Here is a 21,312-nt window from a genome sequence, read left to right on the forward strand (position 1 = left end):
CCTCAGATTTGTATGTTAAAGTTCTAGCCCTCAGTACTTAGAATGTGGCCTTATTTGGAAATAGGTTCATTGTAGATATAATTAATTAAGTTAAGATGAGATTGTACTGGAGTAGGCTCCTAATCTATTATGACTGGGTCCTTAGAGAAAAGGGGACATTTGGCAACTCACACAGGAGAATGCCATGTGACGGTGTTGGCCGAGAGGGGGTGATGCAGCAGAAACCAAGTAGTGCCAGAGATTGCCAACAAGCCACCGAAAGCTGGGGGAGAGGCCTGGAACAGATTCTCCCTCACAGCCCTCAGAAGGAACCACCCCTGCCGACACCGTGAACTCTGACTTCCAACCTCCAGAACTGTGAGATGGTAAATTTATATTGTTTAGGTCACCCAGTCAGTGGTACTTGTTATGGAAGGACTAGCAAACTGATAGATGGAAAATGAAGATAGTGAGAAACCTTTTGTAAGAGCTCTTCAAATATTTGAAGGCAAACCTATGTGTAGCTAAGAGTCACGTGGTTTACAAAGCTCCTAAAACTCGGTGACATCTGATTACTACACTGTATACCATTCATTGTTCTGATCGGTGACTGTTTTAATTTCATTGATATGGAGAGAATCCTTTTACTTGGATCGCCACTAACAACAGTTCAGCCTAAACTTACCAAGACCACCTGGGTGCTTGGATATAGAATGAAACAAAAGACCCTAGGATTTGAGAAATTTACAGCCTCATGGAAATCAAGGCTGGGGATGATGCAAGGGCAGAAGAACACATCACTTCCATGTTTGCTGATCATTTTATATCTCAACAAACACCTTGACATACTCACAAATGGAAGGGACAGCTCCTACAACCGCACTGATATCAGAAGAAGTAGTCTTATAGTGGCTGGAAACTTTATCGCTTGGCCTCAGAAGTGTCCGGAGAGTCTTTTCTGAGTTCTCATTTAAGACAATGTCTTCAGGCTTTATCAGGAGGGTTGGTTCTGATTCTTCAGCATTAGCCTCAGCAGGGTTTGCACAATCTGGTTTTCTACCTATAAGCAAAGAGAGAAAGGGGGGAAATGTACAGGAAGAAGTTACTACTTGGTTCTTACAACTCCACAACAAAATCATTTTTCCCATTTAGTTTCTTCTTGTTGGTGGAAAACTGAGACTGGGCTGGTGTAAACCCTCCACAGCTAGCAGCACCTCACTGTGGAAGAGCAAGTTCAGGCCAATGTCATGTCCCAGGTCTAATGTTTCTTTTCACCATTCCACTCCCTTGACTCTAGAATAAAGCTCTTAAATATGAACGAATAAAAAACATAGAACCTATTCTTTTTCTTTACTCTTTTTAAAAATTAGAGCTTACTTTCACATTTAACTTGAACTACAGGATTACCACAGTTGTTCCTAGCAAAAGAGACATTTAGAGTTGTAAATTCCACACATACCTGATCATGGAAGGGAGGCCTGTGTATTGAAACATTTGGAGGAATGACGAGAACTCACTGTGAGCTCAGGAGCTGATTACTAGTATATAAATAACTCTCTTCAAATCTGTGTATAAAAGAAAACCCTGAGGTAGAACTGAAATTATAAGATTCTGACCTGTTTTGCAGATTTGCTTTGCTGAGTCAATTCTGAAACTTAGGAGTACGTTCCTGACATTCTTTCCAACAGAGCTGGTAACTGACAGCTAGCACTAGAGGGCGCTGTGGCCATTCACTCTCTACAAGAACTCTTGGTTCTGAAACAGCTCAAGCCAGGTTTGCAAAGGCAAACGGTGTCCCAGTATGAGAGCGGGTGGGAACAGTGGCAAACCAGAAAAGACATGTCTCTGTAAAGTCTGCACCCCCCATTTAAGCACCCACCAGTTGTTGCCATGAAAGCATTCAGGCCCATTGCAGATCCTCTAAATCCCTTCCTACCCCCCACTCCTCCCCAAACACACAAAAAAGCAGAAATTTGTTCAAGTGTGAAAACCTATTCCTCAGAATACTGCTGGAAAGCCACTATCTTAAAGTACTTACCCCATCACCACCACCTTTCCTGCAGAAGTCAACAGTAGGATAGATTTGATATAAGACAATTTCTGAGCCCTTTCTCACCCATTGGGCACTATCTTAAAAGATAAAAATCTCAAGAATTACATTGAAAATGGCTGACAAATTCAGCCCCCAAATCCTGAAATGAAAGACTGTCTGGTTTGAAAATAGGCTTCTGCTTCCCCCCAACTCATGTGTTGTGCCAAGAAGAAAAACAACACCCTCTACTTCTGAGAGCTTCATGAGGTAGGGAAGATGTGCCTGCTCCCCTAGTGGGTAGACTAGAAAGGCCATCCCAGAAACTGGTAAGGGCTCATGTCATCAGTACAGCCCAAAATTTGGTTTTGGCCTTGCAGAAAGGCATGACCAAGGAATAAAAATAAAAGCAGTAGGCCCTAGCTGGTTTTGCTCAGTGGTTAGAGTGTCGGCTCTTGGACTGAAGGGCTGCGGGTTCGATTTTGGTCAAGGGCATGTACCTTGGTTGCAGGCTCGATCCCTGGCCCCGGTCAGGGTACATTCGGGAGGCAACCAATCGATGTGTATCTCATTTTCTCTCTGTCTCTCCTCCTCTCTCCCTCCCTTCCACTCTCTAAAAATTAATGCAAAAATATCCTCAGGTGAGGATTAACAAAAAAATAGAAGCAGAAGTATCTTTACTTTTTAGAAGAGAGAAAATAAAAATGTAAACAAACTTTTAAAATAGTTATCTCTCTAATAATCAAGATTTGAAAATTAAAGCAAATGATGCATCAGTATATACCAACTAAATTACAAGAATGTTTGAAATAACACTCAGTGGTAACACAGTTGGAGTAAAATTGTCTCACAGCACTGGCTGGTAAAGTTGCAAATTGGTAAAATCATTTAGAAAAGCGAAACGAAAATATGTAAAGAGAGTTACTTCTGGGGTAATAATAGCATTCATAAGAAATGAGATATAATTAGAAACAGAAAGCTTTTTGAGAGATAATAATCATTACAGTGTTACCCATATTACTTTAAAACTGTCTGGAAACAACCAAAATTTCAAAGAGTAAGGAAATAGTTTAGTAATTCATAATACAACAGCTTGAAGGAACTGTTTACAGAAACCATAAAAGTATCTCTTCATTCCACAGTAATTTGAAAGTTAAATTTTAAAAAATAATAAAATAAAAATGCTACATTGGCTGTGATTTTAGCTATACTTAAATATATGCATACACACATACAAATATGTATATATGTATATTGTAGAGGGCCGCCTGGGAAGGCACATGGGCATTTCTTTAAATTGTTGTCAGCTGAGCCCGAGGCGACTGGCAGAGCCTCCTCTCGGTTACGCCCTCCCCAAGAAGGGCGGGAGGGGGGGGGGGGGTGGTATCAGTACTGACTTTTTACCTTTGTCCAGGTGCCGGGGAGCGGGCTTTGATATGTAAATCCAGGCAAGCACCAGGAATACTAAGGCCTACTCAAGAATGCAAATAAGCTCCTTTGATCCTAAGTTTTGGTGATACTTCCTGGTATTTGGGGATATAAAATAAATGTGCTGGGGTCCCTGCCTCTCCATCAGAGAGGATGGGTCCCACCTGGCTCCCAGCTTTGTTTCTATCTTTCTATCTGGTCTCTTTCTTTCTTTTATTTCTTAATCCCCAGCTCCTCCACTCAGAATCGGACCCGTTCCTTTTCCGTGCTGACACGGAAAAGAGAGAGCACCTCTACAGTATATCTATATATAAGTAGTGATGCAGGTATATAATATGTAAGCATGAAAATATTTGCATAAAAGTGAAGATTATGGTTTTATTTTTTGTTGTTATTGTTTACAAAAACTAAAAGGTTAAATTTTCCTTTGTCAAATTCTACTTTACTATTCACTTTCCCTGGGGGAGGAGAGCTAATCCTAATAATAAAAGCCTAATATACAAATTGTCCCCTCAACCGGGAGTTCGACTGGGAATTCGACCAGGGGGCGGGGCCAGCCAGCCAACCATGGGAAGAGGCCCCAGCTGGCAGCTGGCAGCCACTAGGGACCCTACCCATGCACGAATTTCATGCACTGGGCCTCTAGTTACTCTATAAAAATGATTTTTGAACAGCTTTCTGAGGAACTGCATATCATGTTTTGGGCTTCTGAATAAATTCTTTTGCTTTTAATTTTTTTCTCTTAAATGAGTAATAAAATTCAAAAGATACAAAAACATAAGATTAAAAGCTGAGTCTCACTGCTACCCTATCAGCTACCCAGTTCCCCCTCCCTGGAAATAGCAAATGTTATCAAATTATTTCCTACCCTTCTATAGATAGTCTATGCATAAACAAGCAAATAAATATGTATATATGTGCATATTTTTAAATACATAATATTAAAGTTGAGATGAGCGCCTAGAAAAATGAAAATATAAAAGTCCACTTAAGAGTTTGGCTAAGCTTCAAAAATTACCTTTAATGACAACCCTCTCTTCATACTCTTTCAGAGGCATTTTATCTTTCCAGTTAAGAAAATTTGCAAATTCCAGGTAGTTAATCAGCCCATCATTATCCACATCACAGTAGGCAAATAGCTGGTCCAGGAGCTTCTCATCTAAGTGCAAGTTGGCTTGGTCACAAGCTTCCAGAAGTTCATCTTTATCTATCACCCCATCTCCCTTCTGTTAGACATGAAGCAAAAAAAGCTGAAGTGAGCATTGTCTTCAAAAGTAGGGTATGCAACACCTATCATTTCGTTTAAGAAAAAAAGAAAGAATTCTACCACATCAATTCAATGAATGTGTCTTATTTGTCACATAAGAGGAGTCAAATATTAAACAAGATTGGTCTTCCTGGTGGCGACCTGCTATGTGCACAGTAATTTCAACCCTGGTTGGAGCAAGGTGTGGCTCAGAATCTTTGTTAATTCTATTTAATAATTTTTTAATTTAAATCATGCTGTTTACACTGAGCAGATGAGACCATGACTCATGCCTGACATTTCATCTGAACCATGCTGTGTACTTTTGACAGCTCTCTACAAGGTTCTTGCTTTCAAAGTGTTTTGGTGTCCCAACTGGGCAGTGAGTGATCCTCCACTTCACGACCTGGTAATGACAAAGAATTGGGGAAGCAGCTGCCAGCCAAGTACAGGGAGGTGGATTCTAAGACAGTTACCGTAGTTGCCTGCTTGTTGTTAACACTCCTATGGGCAAGAGGGGCCTGTTACCAATTTGGTGATGAGCCCTCACTGTGACAATTAGCACTACAATTCATCCTGGTCTGGTGGGAGGGGAAGTCTGCACCCCCTTTCAGAGAACAGTTTAATACAGGAGCACCTACACTGAGTGTGATAGGAGGGAAATGTATGATGGCCCTGGGCAGAAACTGGCTGATTCAATCGGGAGGTGAGGGGGCAGAGTCCATAATGCTCATTTATTATTTTTTAAAACTATAACACACACAAAAAAAGAGAGATTTCTCTGAGACAGACAAGGGAAATCATAACTGACTCATTGACTAGTATTCAGCTCTTATGCCCAGGATTGGATTTACAATGATGAAGGTGATCCCTGGAGACCAAGACACTAACCCTATAGTTCTAGATAAATTCCTGTCTTCAGATCCATAGGCCTGGAAAATGTCCCTAACCCTTATGTTGAAACAGAAGGAGAATTTAAAACATACCATCTTCTTTTTTATGTGTCTGTTTCTATTAAAAGATATTATCTTGACAAGGGAGCTATAAATGCCCTCGATTAGGCTCCTTTGGTATTAAATCCTCTGCTACAAACCCAAGTAAACCAAAAAAGCAAACCCACAGCCCTGGCTGAAAAGCAACGTGGGCTGTGGCAATTGAATCAAGAGGATCTTCAAAACGGAAATAGATGGTATCAATAATGACAACTCTGCTGCCCAGTATAGGGCTTTGTGTGGACTGAAAACATTGGTGGTTGTTTTTTTTTTCATTTGTGTGGCCTGACAACGTTGGTGATGTGTTTCTTTGAGCTGCCTGCCACCACCGCACCACTCAAAACTGCAAGTATACGTTTCTTACTCACTGGTGCAGAGACACTCTCTTCCTCTACGCCCTTAACCTCTCATTCCCTGGACCCCAGCACCTCAGCAGTTCTAAGAAGAAAGATGACTAGATGTGGGGCTAAGGTCTCCCTGTCCCCACGGGGCATCAAAGGCCACATGCAGCTGTCCAAGTATGTTGTGGAACTTCAGGGAGGCAGAGACTCCAACTTTCGTGGCTTCTTTGAATACAGGTGCCAAAGACATCATCCTACTCACTCTGTGGGGGAGGAGCAACCTGGACGCAGCTTCAGGGCCTGGGCAGGGTTTGTTGGATGTGGAGAGGGAAAGCTAGCAATAGAATATTTCTGTGGCTTCCACTGCTACATGTGGAAGTGATATTGATACTTTACGTGCCTGTACTGGGAATGTTCTTAAGACCCAGAGGCACTTATGATCAAGAAGAGCCACATGTAGAGAATTGCTAGTACCTTTGAGGCCCCACAACCCTAATGGCCCCTTTGAGCTACAAGGCTCCATGACTAATGAGTTTGTCACCTAGAGCCTCTGGAAAAAAAGAGAGGCAACCTCCACTTGAAGGCGCCCCTTGAGATTTAAGACTCGTTGCCCCCCTAACCAGGCAGACAGCTTTTGAAAAGCAGCTATTAGCCTGTTCCTGAGCTCTTGTTGAAACTAAACACTTGACCCACGGAGGCCTTGTAACTTTCCAGACCGATAAGCATTTTGAAGTGAGCCAACTTGGACTCAATGATTAACAAGATAGAACGGACTTAACAAGCCTCATTTGTGAAATGGTAATGGTATATTCAAGAAGGCAGCCGGCCTGACCCCAGTTACATCTCAGTTCTACATGAAAAGGGCAGCAATCCTTAGGGGGAAAACTTGATGCATCTTTGCTACCTGAAGCAAAAGCCACTGGCTCAATAGGACCGACCATTCAGTTCACAGAGGCTCCCCATGTGCCTGGGCCTCATTCACTAACCTGAAAGCCAGTGGTCTTTACTGGCTGCTGTGGCTTTGAACCTCAATGAGAGCTCCGAAGGACCAAAAACAGACATGGTCACTCTCCTCGGTGAGCAGAAATCAAGGCCATTCTTATGGCTCCGGCCAATACTCCCCTTGACAAAGCGGCTGTAGTTTTACTGACTCTTGGATTGTTGCCAATGGCCTGCCTGCTTGGTTTGCAGACACTTCTTTTTGAGTCTGAAAACTATGGAAACAGATCATGGCTGCTGAATGAGCCCTCTGGGTAATTCATATAGATGACCATGATAAGGGTCCCTTCTCGAATGAGAATAACTGGAATCAAGCTTCTGGCTGAGCCTGATCCATTCAGATCGCCACCATGGCTGCCCGGATCCATCGCTGCACCAGACATGGCAACACACCCACCACAACAGACAAGGCACAAAGTAAAGCACTCTATGTTTCTGATGCAGAGGCTACCACCCTGTGCCAAACTGTGACTCCTGCCACAAGCTGACCCATTTGTCTCATTAGGCGGGGGGACACATCACACACAAGATATTGCTCTATGCTCCTGGCAGGCTTTGTCCCCTCTCAGAGCTCTGAATGATGCCTCACCACTGTTGACACATTTTCAAGTTATGGAACAGCTAGGCCAGTCTAATCAACCAGCTCCAGTCACAACAGAATGGCCCATGAAATGTATCTGAGTCGTGTGTTTTGCTTTCCGGACCATTTTCAGTCTGACAGTGCTGTGCCTTACATATAGCCCAAAAGCTATTCAACAATGAGCTGTTCGGCAAGGTATTCAATGAACCATTCCTGCTCTCAACCATCCACAGCCATCTGAGCTTTGGAATAGCCTCAAAAATGGACTACCTTATCAGCTCCTGCTCATACATCTTACAGTAAAGCCGTTTTGTCTCTGAATGCAGCTGCCCCCCAAAAGGAATCCATCCCATCTCAGCTAGTTCCTGGATAATAATTAGAATAAAAGGAGTGAGAATTATATAGGCCTAATTTTGAAAGTGTGGGACTCTGTTATGACCATTCTTGCACATGATGCATTTTCCACCCTCTAGATTTTAAGTTTCCTAAATGGAAAGTCTACACATTATCCATAATTATGTTTGATGTATTGTGTGCTCAATAAATAACAGAACTAACCCTCTAAGCCAACAGGATTCATTTAGGAAAGAATATTTTGTTAGTTTTGTTTTGGCATTAAATTAAAAACGGGCATTCAAACCCTAGCCGATTTGGCTCAATGGATAGAGCATCGGGCCACAGACTGAAGGAGCATGGGTTTGATTCCAATCAAGGGCACGTACAGCAGTTGCAGGCTCCATCCCTGGCCCAATTGAGGGGAGGGGCGGGGGAGGCAACCAATCAATTTGTTACTCTCACATCGATGTTTCTCTCTCTTCCCCTTCCACTCTCTTAAAAAAAAATTTCAATGGAAAAATGTCCTTGGTGAGAATTAATAGAAAAAAAAAAAAACTATAAAGTAAGGACATTCAATGATAGAAAATTCAAATAATCAAAAATTATCCTACAGCCACAGTAGGAAGACCCACATCTTATTACTCTCTCAGAAAAAAAAGCTCCTCAAGGACAGTGAGCACTACATTGCACATATTAAAAATTTACTATTTAAAAGGTGTATCAGCATTAAATAATTCTCAGTAATTTCCTCTCTGCTTAATTTAATTGTATCATAAGGAGTATGCCTGGTGGTTCACTAAGATAATCAACAGCTATTAAGATGATCGTCTTGCCTATAATTACATTTAAAATGAAGAAGTTTTTAATAGCAGAGCACTACGTATTGGGTAGGTTTTCTTATTCATATCACTGCTATATAAATTTCCCTGAATACCATCTTTATAAAATAACCTGGGTTTGAGTTAAGCTTAAAACGTATTTATTTTAGCTTACATATTTTAATTCTGAAAAATCGTTTTTAAATTACCTGTAAATAGCAATTGGTCTCTATTGAAAAACCAGAGAAACAGTTGAATAATTATATTTTCTTTAAACACAACTATGTGAGAAGTGTAATTGATGACTGATTGGTGTGTGTCCCTACATAATTAGTACACACCTAAATGAGAATATTAAACCACTTCTTATTCATTAGGACAACACAGGTACACAGGCCCTAATCTAAAAACAAATGGACTTAAAATTAATTAGCCTATGAGTGATCAAGATTCTTTTAAGATAAAAAATTATAAAGTTTAACTTTTTCAAAACTATACTCAACAGAGGAAGAGAAATAGGAATATTTTTCCTTTTGAGATAAACTAAAATTACTCTGTTCTGTTTTTCTTCTCATATCAAGATGATACATCACATCATTACAGATTTGTTTATAAACTTTTACTTGTTTATATTAGAATCATTCTAAAATGGTTGTTAGACTGCCTAGAAAAATAAATACAATTAATAAAAATAAGTACAAAATAAAAACAGAACCAAAATAAAAGTGAGGAAATCAGGGCAAAGAGAATATAAGGATGGAAAAAATTAAGATGAAACCTGAATAAAAAGAGCATACAACATGTATGCTATAAGATCATATTCACAAACTAGATGAGTTTCATTGAATTGGCTCTGAGCTTCCTGGTGGCCTAGTCAAAAAGATCTGGACAATTAGTGCAAAATTCATGTTGTTCATAAGGTAAAAACAAACCAAATACTTAGATGAAGCACAGTTATTACCTGTGGAAAGACAGGGTTTCTTATAAAGAGAATGCACTTGACAAAAATAAATAGTCTCATGTACATAATAACAAAAATGTGCCATGGTTTCACAAGCAGTTTATATAATAGTGTTCCTTAGTATAACCTAAAGGCAAGCAGCTTGGTAAAGCAATCCTCTGATGACCTATAATGGGGTCAGGTAACTCCACAGCTCTAGATTGATCTACTTTATCAAAGGATCAAATTTAGAGTAACTTGAAAATTGAATGCTCTTGCCTTCTCAAAACTGAAACCACACCCTGCTCCCCCAGGGGAGAGACACGGACCTAGTCTGACAGTACTGTGTGTACATATTCAGATTTATATGTAGATTGTCTCTACCTCAGGAGTCTTCCCCAGGGATCCACGGTGCTTCCCTCCCGTTGCTCCCAGCACACTCTAGTTAAATAATCTACATCAGTGGCTCTCAAACTTGAATGTGCATCAGAATCACTTGAAGGGCTTGTTAAAACACAGTTGCTAGGCCCCACCCCTGAGTTCCTAATTCAGTAGGTCTGGGATGGGTGTTGCAATGTGCATTTTAAACACATTCCCAAGTGATAGCGATGGTGGTAAAGAACCACACTTTGACAACCACTGCAAACGTCAGAAAATTTTTTCTGTCAAGTACCAAAAAGTATATATTGTAGGTTTTGTAGGCCATGAAGTCTCTGATGCACTACTGTGCATTTGTAGTACAAAAACAGCGATAGACAATACTCAAAACACATGGGCATGTAAGACGATTTACTAAAACAGGAGGTGGACTGGATTGGACCCACAGGCCATAGCTCCCTGGCCCCTGGTCTATACCCATCTGCAGGGATCTGGAAGCCCATACACAAACCAAAAAGCTCTGCTCTACTACTGGCCTTGTCATAGTGCCTGAAGGCTGCCAGCAAAGTGTCAAACCTTTCGCAGTTAACGTTCTTCAAGTGATGACGAACTGCTGCAACCAGGGCTCGCTCCCTATCCTTGCCTCGAAGATATTCACTTGGGAGTCTATTATAGATGAGATCATCAGAGCCTATTGAAGAGGAGGGAAAAGTCTTTTATCTGATTATGAAGTTTGTCAATAGTATTCTCATGCTAAAGAAAGAGAGTGATCAAACTTCTATAAATGAAAAATCTACCTAACTCCAATGCTATGATCCAGCAAGACACAATCTTGTGTATAAAAAAATATATGAATGGACAAAAACTAATATTTCTGTTTTATGTGACTTCTCTGTTCAATGAAAAAAATCTGAAGAAATAAATTTTGTGGGGGCATCATTAGCCTTGCTCAGCTGTCAAGTCATTTCCTATGACAGTGGAGGCCTGACTGCCTCTTAGCAGATATTCGGCTGCAATGCTGAGGACTGGAAAGCTGGGGCTGATTTCATGTGGGAGCCACTCTATATACCTCAGAGATAGCTGAATCTCTGGGAGCCCCTGTAAAAACTGATCTCAAGCTTGGCCTGCGTAGCTCAGTGGTTGAGCATCAACCCATGAACCAGGAGGTCACAGTTCAATTATCGGTCAGGGCACATGCCCGGTGTTTGGGCTTGATCCCCAGTAGGGGGCGTGCAGGAGGCAGCTGATTGATAATTCTCTCATCATTGATGTTTCTCTCTCTCTCCCTCTCCCTTCCTCTCTCTGAAATCAATAAAAACATTTTCTTTTTATTTATTTATTTTTTAATATATTTTATTGATATTTTACAGAGATGAAGGGAGAGGGATAGTTAGAAACATTGATGAGAGAGAAACATCAATCAGTTGCCTCCTGCACACCTCCCACTGGGGATGTGCCTGCAACCAAGGTACGTGCCCTTGACCGGAATCGAATCTGGGACCTTTCAGTCTGCAGGCTGATGCTCTATCCACTGAGCCAAACCGGTTTTGGCAACATTTTTTTTTAAAAAACTGGACTAAATTCCCTGCTCACCCCTAATATGGGTTTCTAGTCCACCTTCAGTCTGCAGATCAAGTTCCCATTTCCCAGTCCTGCTTCTCCCTATACCACTACCAACACCCTTACCCCATCCACAGCTTCATTAACTAAGAGTCCTGGCCCACAACCCCTTCACTTATTTAAAAGCAATGACCTTTCCAGTCCACATGCCATTGCTTTCATTTACCTTTCATGACTTAAAGGAACTTCCCTGAATTAATGATGCTCCAAAACACTGTGCTGCATAAGCTCACATAAAAATAAATATTTATTTTGTCAGTGAGTGGACTTTAACTAAATCACCTTCAGTAGTAGTTCTTAAACTTTAGTGTGTATAAGAGCCTACTGAGTCAGACTATCTGGGCATGGATCCCTGAGTCAGACTATCTGGGCATATTTAATAAAGTCCCTGAGTGACTACTACAGGTTATAGTTTGAAACCCACTGATGTACAACCCACTCCTGATAAGCTTTAACATAGTTTTCCCTTTGGATTTCTGCTGTTTAGATTGCTTAGAGCCCTGGCCAGTGTGGCTCAGCTATTTGAGCATCATTTCATGCACCAAAAATTTGCCAGTTGGATTCCCAGTCAGGGCACATGCCTGGGTTGCAGGATCGATTCCTGCTAGAAGGCATGCAGGAAGCAGCTGATGGATGTCTCTCCCACTCTCACGTCGATTTTTCTCTCTCTCCCTCTCCCTTTGTCTCTCTTGAAAAAATCAATTTAAAAAAAATTTTTTTTTTTTTTAGCCTAACAAGTTTGGCTCAATGGATAGAGTGTCGGCCTGCGGACTCAAGGGTCCCAGGTTTGATTCAGGTCAAGGGCATGTACCTTGGTTGCGGGCACATACCCAGTAGGGAGTGTGCAGGAGGCAGCTGATCAATGTTTCTCATCGATGTTTCTAACTCTCTATCCCTCTCCCTTCCTCTCTGTAAAAAATCAATAAAATACATTTTTTAAAAACTTTTTTTAAAGTTTGCTTAGAAATAAAGAAAAACCCCTGCTAAGTTTCTATAACCACTTTTAGAAATTGATTAAATGACTGGTAGGAAGAGAACAGCTCTTAATTATGTGATTGTAGAGTACAGTGCTTTCTCAAACTAGAGGGTGGGTACAATTCATCTGGAAATATTGTTAAAATTGAGTTTCTGACTTGGCAGGTCTGGGTGGAGCCTGAGATTTTGCATTGTTAAGAAGCTTGCAGAGGACAACACTGCCTGCCTGCAGACCACATTTTGAGTAGCAAGGGCCGAGTACAATATTTGATTCATTAAAAGGCTGCCTCACTTCACTTTGGCTTGTTTAATACAGGCCACATTTATTTTCTAAATAAAATTGTGAGCCCTAATTGACTGAAGAAATTCATTACAACGGCTTTAATTTGTGCCTATTTCAAACATGACACAAAAACTTTTTTTCTTTCTTGTGTTACAAACTTTTCTTATTAATATTCATATGATATTTTAAGCCTCTTAAATTAGAAGCTTTGAGAGGAGCTAGTGAACGTAACTGCATAACGTTGTGTGTGTTGCGGGGCGGGGGGGGGGGGGGCGGGGGGAGCCTTGTTGTTTGTTTTGTAAGGAGAAAGTCTGTGTATTTACCATAGTCGTCAGGACGGAGACAAGCTCCAAATGTGTGGTCCGGATGAACATTCATTGTTTCTGCAATGCTATCCAAGAAAACAAATCCTTCAGTTAAAATACCCACCACATGGCATCCCTGGAATTTAAAATATGTTTGCCATATGTTTTTAATAGCCCATATTTTCTCCTATAACCAAACTATGACGTTATCGAACAGAAGGTCTCCAGAGACAGGGAAGAGAGAGGAAAATGTAACACAGTAAGTTAAAATGAAATAAAGCTTTACACAAAGTTCCCCCTCCCTCTTCTCCAAATGCCTCTCCATCCCGGAGAACTCAGCACTTTCCTGCAACCACAGGCCCTGAGGAAGCTGACAGATAAACACACAAGGATGGCTTTCTTATTTAATAGATAGAAACAGAACACAAGCCAACATTTACCACAAGAGTACTTTTAAAATTCAATCTACAGACACTCTCAATTTGAAGTTAATCATTAACTTACGGATCAAAGACTCTCCCAAGTTTATGTTGAAACTTTTCTTTGAAATCATCAATTCTCTTGGATACAACCTTCGCTCCTCTTTTCCTACAATATTAGAAAATTGTCAGTTATCTCCACCACCTAAAGTATTCTTGGCTGCCAAATATACATATGGTAAAGAAAATCACAGTATACTTCAGGCCATCAGGAAAATAAATCCAGTTTCAAAATAAATTATATGCTAAAAAGAAAGCTCTATGCTCATTCTTCTATCATTCTACTAGTGGCCCGGTGCACGAATTCATGCACATTGAAAGGAAATTAATTAGAAGAAATATTTTAATATAGCTATTTGCCCTTTTTCTATAATAGAAGTGTCAACCAAATTCACGATCGACAATGACAGATTGAAACACATGCATGCGAAGCTTTATATGTATCACATATGCATGAGTCAATTTAGCCTTTTATATGTATAAAATAAACTTGCTTAAATAGACCTGATGTAGCTAAACTTTTTCCAATCCAGTGAAGCCCCCCAACTTCTCTTTCATGTAATTGTCAGCAACAAAGCAGTAAATATCAACACGAAGCAGATTATTATTGTAGATCACGCAGGGAGAACAAAGGGTAAAATATTTAACTGCAGCAGTGTTTGACTATATTCTGTGCAGTGAAAAAACCTGAAATCATTTTCAAGTTCCACCATTTCTTACTTCTTTTCAGTCCAGTCAAGTTTCTAAGCTTTCTAAATCTCTGCTTTCTGGCTAATGAAAAGAAAACAGGATTCCAACGAGTCTCCTATCTATCTACTCCAGGATTTCTTTGAGGATCAAATGAATGAAGCACGGGAAAACACTTCACAGACATTTGGTTAAAGTGTGAAATGTTTCCACCTGGGCTGAAGAAACTACAAGAAGGCTAGTCACTAGGGAGAGGAAGCTGGGCGTTACTATGTGACATCATTACCCGGACGGTCGGACACCTAGCATATCAGCCTTTTATATGTATAGATTATAAAGGTAAGTTAATAATACAATATGACATTTTAATGAAAGAATAAGAAGGCCGACTTCAATTTGTTTTCAATGAACAAAACCAAGGTGTTAATGTTATTATTATAAATCTAACTTTTAAAATTGCTAAAAGAAAATTAAGCATTAAATAAGTAAATAATATAAACAGATAACTCACATTTAGTAAGCAAATATATAGAGAAATTATAATACTGTCCAGTAATGAAAGAATGTAAAATAAAAAACAACAAAGTACCATTTTAACATAGTACACTAGCATATATATATATATAGAGAGAGAGAGAGAGAGACATCAAGAGAGACAGAGTGAGACAGAGAAAGAAAATATTCAACATTGGCAAAAAGAATGGTAAAACACTTGCAGATTGCTAGTGCAAATTGCTATAATCCTTTTGGAAATAATTTGGTATTATGATTCAAAAAGCATAAAAACATTCATTCCCTTTTTTATCTACCTCTGGGAACCAATCATAAGAAGATAATCCACATAACAAAAATGTAGAGAAGTTATATTTATAAAAATGTTTGTAGCCTCATTGACTATAATGCAAAAAGAATCTAAATATTCAATCATCAAGGGTGATTATATTGTGTCATATTAACAACAATATTGCATGCAATTTAAATGTTGGTTATTAAGAATACACAGCAATATAAAATTATTTGATGTTAATGAAAAAGAATAAAGAATGAGGTTGCACTCTGATGAAACCTATGCAGAAATCTACACAGGAAGCCACACTAGAAAAAATACATTAAAAATAATAATGGCTGGCCCTAACTTGTTTGGCTCAGTGGATAGAGCATCAGCCTGTGGACTGAAGGGTCCCAGGTTCGATTCCAGTCAAGGGCATGTACCTTGGTTGCGGGCACATCCCCAGTAGGAGGTGTGCAGGAGGCAGCTGATCAATGTTTCTAACTCTCTATCCCTCTCCCTTCCTCTCTGTAAAAAATCAATAAAATATATTTAAAATAATAATAATAATAATAATAATAATAATGGCTGAATTAAAGTGACCAAAATATGGGTGATTTTATTTTGCCAATTTTCTGTAATATGATGTTGTTACTTCATTGTGATTAAATGAATAAGATTTTTTTTGAGAACTGTAAAATTGTAACACTACTATTCAATAACATAAGAATTAATAAATTCTCTATTGTTTTGCTCAAGACTGAAAACAATGAATATAAAATTCTTAAATTTCATTTTCTTTTAAAACTATTTCCAGTGCTATAGAAATATCAAGCTGTCGATGTTTCTAGCTCTCTATCCCTCTCCCTTCCTCTCTGTGAAATATCAATAAAATATAAAAAAAAAAAAAAAAGAAAGAAATATCAAGCTGAATAAATTTCTGGAGAAGAGTGACACTCTGTGGAGAAACAAAAAATGAAATATAAAGTAATTCACTTCTTATTTCTTCATTTACTTTCCATTAGTTCAAAAAGAAGGGGAAAACAATATGGGTAACATGAGAATAAATCAATAGCAGTTTAAAGGCCATAATTTGAAATAAATAAAGTCGACAATCTAAAAACCAGCTCCAAAACACATAATTAGGAACATGGAAGAATGATAAGTGTTAGTATATAAATCACAGAGTCTACTCTCTCCAGTCTAATAGTGCCTGGATTATGTTTCTGGGAGAATCAGAAAGTATCTGTGAGAAGCCATTTACGTCAGAACTAGTGGCCTGGTGCACGAAATTCACTCACAGGGAGGGGTGTCCCTCAACCCGGCCTACACCCTCTCCAATAGGGCCTAAACCAGCAGTTGGACATCCCTCTTGCAATCCGGGACCACAGGCTCTTAACCACTCACCTGCCTGCTTGCCTGATCATCTCTAACCACTGTGCCTGCCAGCCTGATCAACCCCAGCTGCCTCCCCTCCCAGCCTGATCACCTCTAACTGCCCACCCCTGCTGGACTGATTGCTCCCAACTGCCCCCCTGCTTGCCTCCAACTGCCCCCCTGCTAGCCTGCTTGCCCCCAACTGAACCCCTGCCAGCCTGCTTACCCCCAACTGCCCCCCTGCCGGCCTGCTCGCCCCCAACTGCCCCCCCTGCCGACTTGCTCGTCCCCAACTGCCACCCCTTGCCAGCCAGCTCGCCCCCAACTGACCCCCTTGCCGGCCTGCTCACCCCTAACTGCTCTCCCCTGCCAGCCTAATCGTCCCTAACAGCCTCTGCCTCAGCCCCACCACCATGGCTTTGTCTGGAAGGATGTCTGGAAGATCTCCTGGTCTAATTAGCATATTACCCTTTTATTAGTATAGATATCAATAATTGTAACATTATTACACAACCTCACAGCATTCACTGATCAACTCAGAATAATGTCTTTTGCATGCCAGCCAGTAAAATTTTTTCATACACACACTTATTATTTGAAGATTCTAACTGATTCTTCAAGCCAAAAATCATAAACAGAATACAGATAGAGGTAGTTTTACAGAGGAAATATATCCCTTAAAAGTTAAGAATAAACCAAATTTATGTTAAAATAGTACATATAGCCAAGCCGTCATGGCTCAGTGGTTGAGCGCTGACCTATGAACCAGGAGTTCATGGTTCAATGCCTGGGTTGTGGGTTCAGTTCCCCAGTAGGGGGCATGCATAAGGCAGCTGATCAATGATTCTCTCTCATCATTGATGTTTCTATCTCTCTCACCCTCTCCCTTTCTCTCAGAAATCAATAAAAATATTGTTTTTAAAAATAGTACGTATAAAATTCAGATGCCTTAAAATGTAAACAAACATGCTCAATTCCAAGTTTATTCTAGAAATCACATTGAGAAGTAGTGAGTTCTTCTTAAAAATCCAATAAACTAAAGGAATAAACGCTATATTATTTTAGCAACAATTTTCCAATTAAGTTTCAAAATACAAAAATTATGATCAAATAAAACATTGTTCTATAAACAATGTTTCCTCTTGGATAGAGACAAGTTGGAGAGAAATGTACCCTGCTTATTGCCTGCTTTTATAAATTCAGTTATTTTGTACTGAGATATAATTAACATATAACATTGCCCTAAGTGGTTTTTTTTTAGTATGTTTTTATTGATTTCAAAGAGGACGGGAGAGGGAGAGAGAAACATCAATGATGAGAGAGAATCATTGATCGGCTGCCTCTTGCTCGCTCCCCACTGGTGACCAAACCTGAAACCTGGGCATGTGCCCTGACCAGGAATCTAACCATGACCTCCTGATTTTTACGTCAATATTCAACCACTGAGCCACACCATTTGGGCCCAAATAACTATTAAACAAAGATGAATGATAAAGGACTGGTCAATTATATGTGACATGTTTATCTTTGTAGAGATTTGAAAACCCATTATCTAGCCCTAGCTAGTTTGGCTCAGTGGATAGAGCGTCGGCCTGCAGACTGAATGGTCCCAGGTTCTATTCCAGTCAAGGGCACATGCCCAGGTTGTGGGCTTGATCCCCAGTAGGGGGTGTGCAGGAGGCAGCCAATCAATGTTCTCTCTCATCATTGATGTTTCTTTCTCTCTCTCCCTCTCCCTTCCTCTCTGAAATAAATAAAAATATATTAAAAACAAAAAACAACCCATTATCTTTAAGAAATATCAATAGGGTTAATCCCATAGATCAAAAACATTCATACATGTCTTTATATTTGCTTGTAAAATCACTAAGTAATTTTAGAGTGATATATACTTACATACACACACACAAATTATCATGATTATCTACAGGGGAACTCGTCAGTTTGGAAGATACATCACTACATCTTTTCTATTAATTTTATGTCTGAAACATATCATTGTATTATCTCTCCAAAAAAATAAATCAACCCTAGTTCAGTTGATTAGAGAATTGTCCTGATACAACAAGGTTTCGGGTTCTATACCCAGTCAGGGCTCATATAAGAAGCACCCAATGAATGCATAAATAAGTGGAACAACAAATATCTCTCTCTCTCTCTCAGTCCATAGGTCATATATCTAACACTTGTCCCAGGATACAATATAATTAAACTTACATTTGTAATTCGTGGAGCCAATATAAACTTTTTGCCATGGTTCGTCCATCATTAAAATGTGGTGTTGAGACCCCATACAGGTTAAACCTATGGAAAGTTGACGGGTTATACTTTCGGTTCTTTGCTTCTCCTGTGAAAAGAAAGGGGAGACTTCTGACTTCTGCAATACAAATAACCTTATCTGGAAGGAAGCACATTATGTTCTCATTGACATTGAAAATGAGAGTGGAACAAAGAATGAAACTGTAACAGTGCAGAGATATTTGGCAACAGATGATAGAAGCATTCTTCCATGTGAAGTAGGAGACTGGTGGGACAAGAGTTCCTTGTGTTAATATTTGGAAAGTAGGGAAATGATGAAAAATGCAGACCCAATTAACATCACAGAAATCCTGAAGATCGGGGAGGTTGGGCGATGCTTTGGGGTCCCAGGAGTTCTTCCCATTATGCTAAGATCAGAGAGGTTGGTGTTCTGTACTTGCTTTCACTGAGATTTAGTGACATAATCAGAACACTGAAACCCTCACAGTTCACTAAAATCATTTATCTCATATTAGAAACATTCAAAGAGTGATTGAGAGCTGAGAACACAACAGGGAGGTTTTTATATTTAAGATCTAATACTGTGGTTTTTTCTTTTCAAGTCAAAATGTAGCATTAGTTTCTATTTCTAGATTAGAAAGTAAGACTGAAACTAGAGATTAGCTCAAAGGTTAAGATAAAATGGAGAGAAGATATTCAGACTCACTAGTAACCCAAATAATATAAAGAAAAACAATCATGTGAAATTATAATTCGTCTCTCAGTTAAGTAAAAATAAAGAAAACTGGCCCTAGTCAGTTTGGGTCAGTGGATAGAGCATTGGCCTGTTTGATTCAGTCAAGGATATGTACCTTGGTTGCAGGCTCCTCCCCGGCCCAGGCCCTGGTCGGGGGCTCCTGCAGGAGGCAACCCATCAATGTGTTTCTCTCGCATCAATATTTCTCTCTTTTTCCCCCTCTCTCTTCCACTCTCTCTAAAAATCAATGGAAAAATATCCTTGGGTCAGTATTTAAAAAAAAAAGAAGAAGAAGAAGAAGAAAGAAGAAGAAGGAGGAGGAGAAGGAGGAGGGGGAGGGGGAGGAGGAGGAGGAGATTGGCAAACTCACTATATGGGAAGATGTGGGGAAGTGAAAATTCTCATATTCTGTGGGTGTGAGGGCAAATTGGGGAAGCTATTCAGGAGACCAGTTAGGCTCTAAGAGTGAAAGTTTCAGATGCTCAGAAATATAGATATGTATCCTAAGGAAATAGATCATAGTCACAAAGATATATAAACAATATTTTTTAATATTGAAAAATATAATACTGAAATGCACATGAAAAGATAACCAAGATATTTCATACAACGGGGGAGAAAGCAAATAGGAAAAAACATATATACAGAGCAAAACACACACATATACTCATATATGAATGAGCAAATACAGCTATGAGAGTATCATCTGTGCAAGATTGGGAGCTGTGGGAAATTTTCACTGGACTTTATGTATTTCTCTGTAGCTTGCAATTTATAAAAGAAATATCTATTACTTTAGTAATGATTTAAATTAAGTGTATTTAAAAGAAGTTGTAGATGTGTACCTATTGAATAGTGTCCTTGACATATTAAGTTAAAAAAAATGTTTAATGTATATAGCAGGTTCCCCACAAGCATTGAGAATAAGATCACATTTAACTAAAGATAGCTCAATGAATAGTGGATTAGAAAGATGTTTAATATAAAAACTATAGTCATCTCTGATGAATGGGATTTCAAGGTTACATTTACTTTTTCATCATTTTTTATATTTAAATTATACACAATATTATGTATTTTTATAATAAAAATGGAAATAATTTCATTATAAAAAATAAGGACAATATTTAAAAGATTGGATTTCATGACTTTTCAAGAGGCTAATGAAACATCTGTAAAAATAAGCAAATGAAGTTAAGTTCTTCAAAATATATTTTTTTAATCTACACTCATTTACCTCCAATTGCTAAATGCATCTAAGATATCTCATTGTAGGCTGTCTGTATACATTCATTCATACAGTTTTTTTTTTAAACAACTCAAAGGCATTGGATTAGATTGTGTGAGAGATGCTAAACTTTTTTCCAAAAAGTAAATAAAATATTTTCACAAGAAAGGAAGGGAGGGAAGGAGGAAAAAAGGAAGAGAGGACTAGAGGGAGGAAAGGAAGAAAGGGAGGGAGAGAGTCAGAAAGTAGAGGGGGTAGCCAAAACCGGTTTGGCTCAGTGGATAGAGCGTCAGCCTGCGGACTGAAAGGTCTCAGGTTCGATTCCGGTCAAGGGCATGTACCTTGGTTGCGGGCATGTCCCCAGTGAAGGCTGTGCAGGAGGCAGCTGATCGATGTTTCTCTCTCATCGATGTTTCTAACTCTCTATCCCTCTCCCTTCCTCTCTGTAAAAAATCAATAAAATATATTAAAAAAAAAAAAAAAGAAAGAAAGTAGAGGGGGTAGAGATAGAGAAGTCAAGGTTGTGAG

General features: G+C 39.3%; 1 protein-coding gene across 1 annotated transcript in view; it reads right to left on the minus strand.

Moving 5' to 3' along the window:
- The window catches only part of EFHB (EF-hand domain family member B), a 41,617-nt gene that overhangs the window by 3,640 nt on the left and 16,665 nt on the right, over window positions 1-21,312 (minus strand). Inside the window, exons 6-11 of the mRNA XM_080671547.1 lie at window positions 18,779-18,908; window positions 13,754-13,837; window positions 13,268-13,335; window positions 10,603-10,757; window positions 4,455-4,662; window positions 833-1,039 (exon numbers count right to left, since the gene is read on the minus strand). Of these exons, the coding sequence (XP_080527673.1) occupies window positions 833-1,039; window positions 4,455-4,662; window positions 10,603-10,757; window positions 13,268-13,335; window positions 13,754-13,837; window positions 18,779-18,908 (852 nt within the window). The remainder of the gene's footprint in view (window positions 1-832; window positions 1,040-4,454; window positions 4,663-10,602; window positions 10,758-13,267; window positions 13,336-13,753; window positions 13,838-18,778; window positions 18,909-21,312) is intronic.

This window comes from Plecotus auritus, assembly GCF_963455305.1.
Source record: "Plecotus auritus genome assembly, chromosome: 6".
Taxonomy (NCBI): domain Eukaryota; kingdom Metazoa; phylum Chordata; class Mammalia; order Chiroptera; family Vespertilionidae; genus Plecotus; species Plecotus auritus.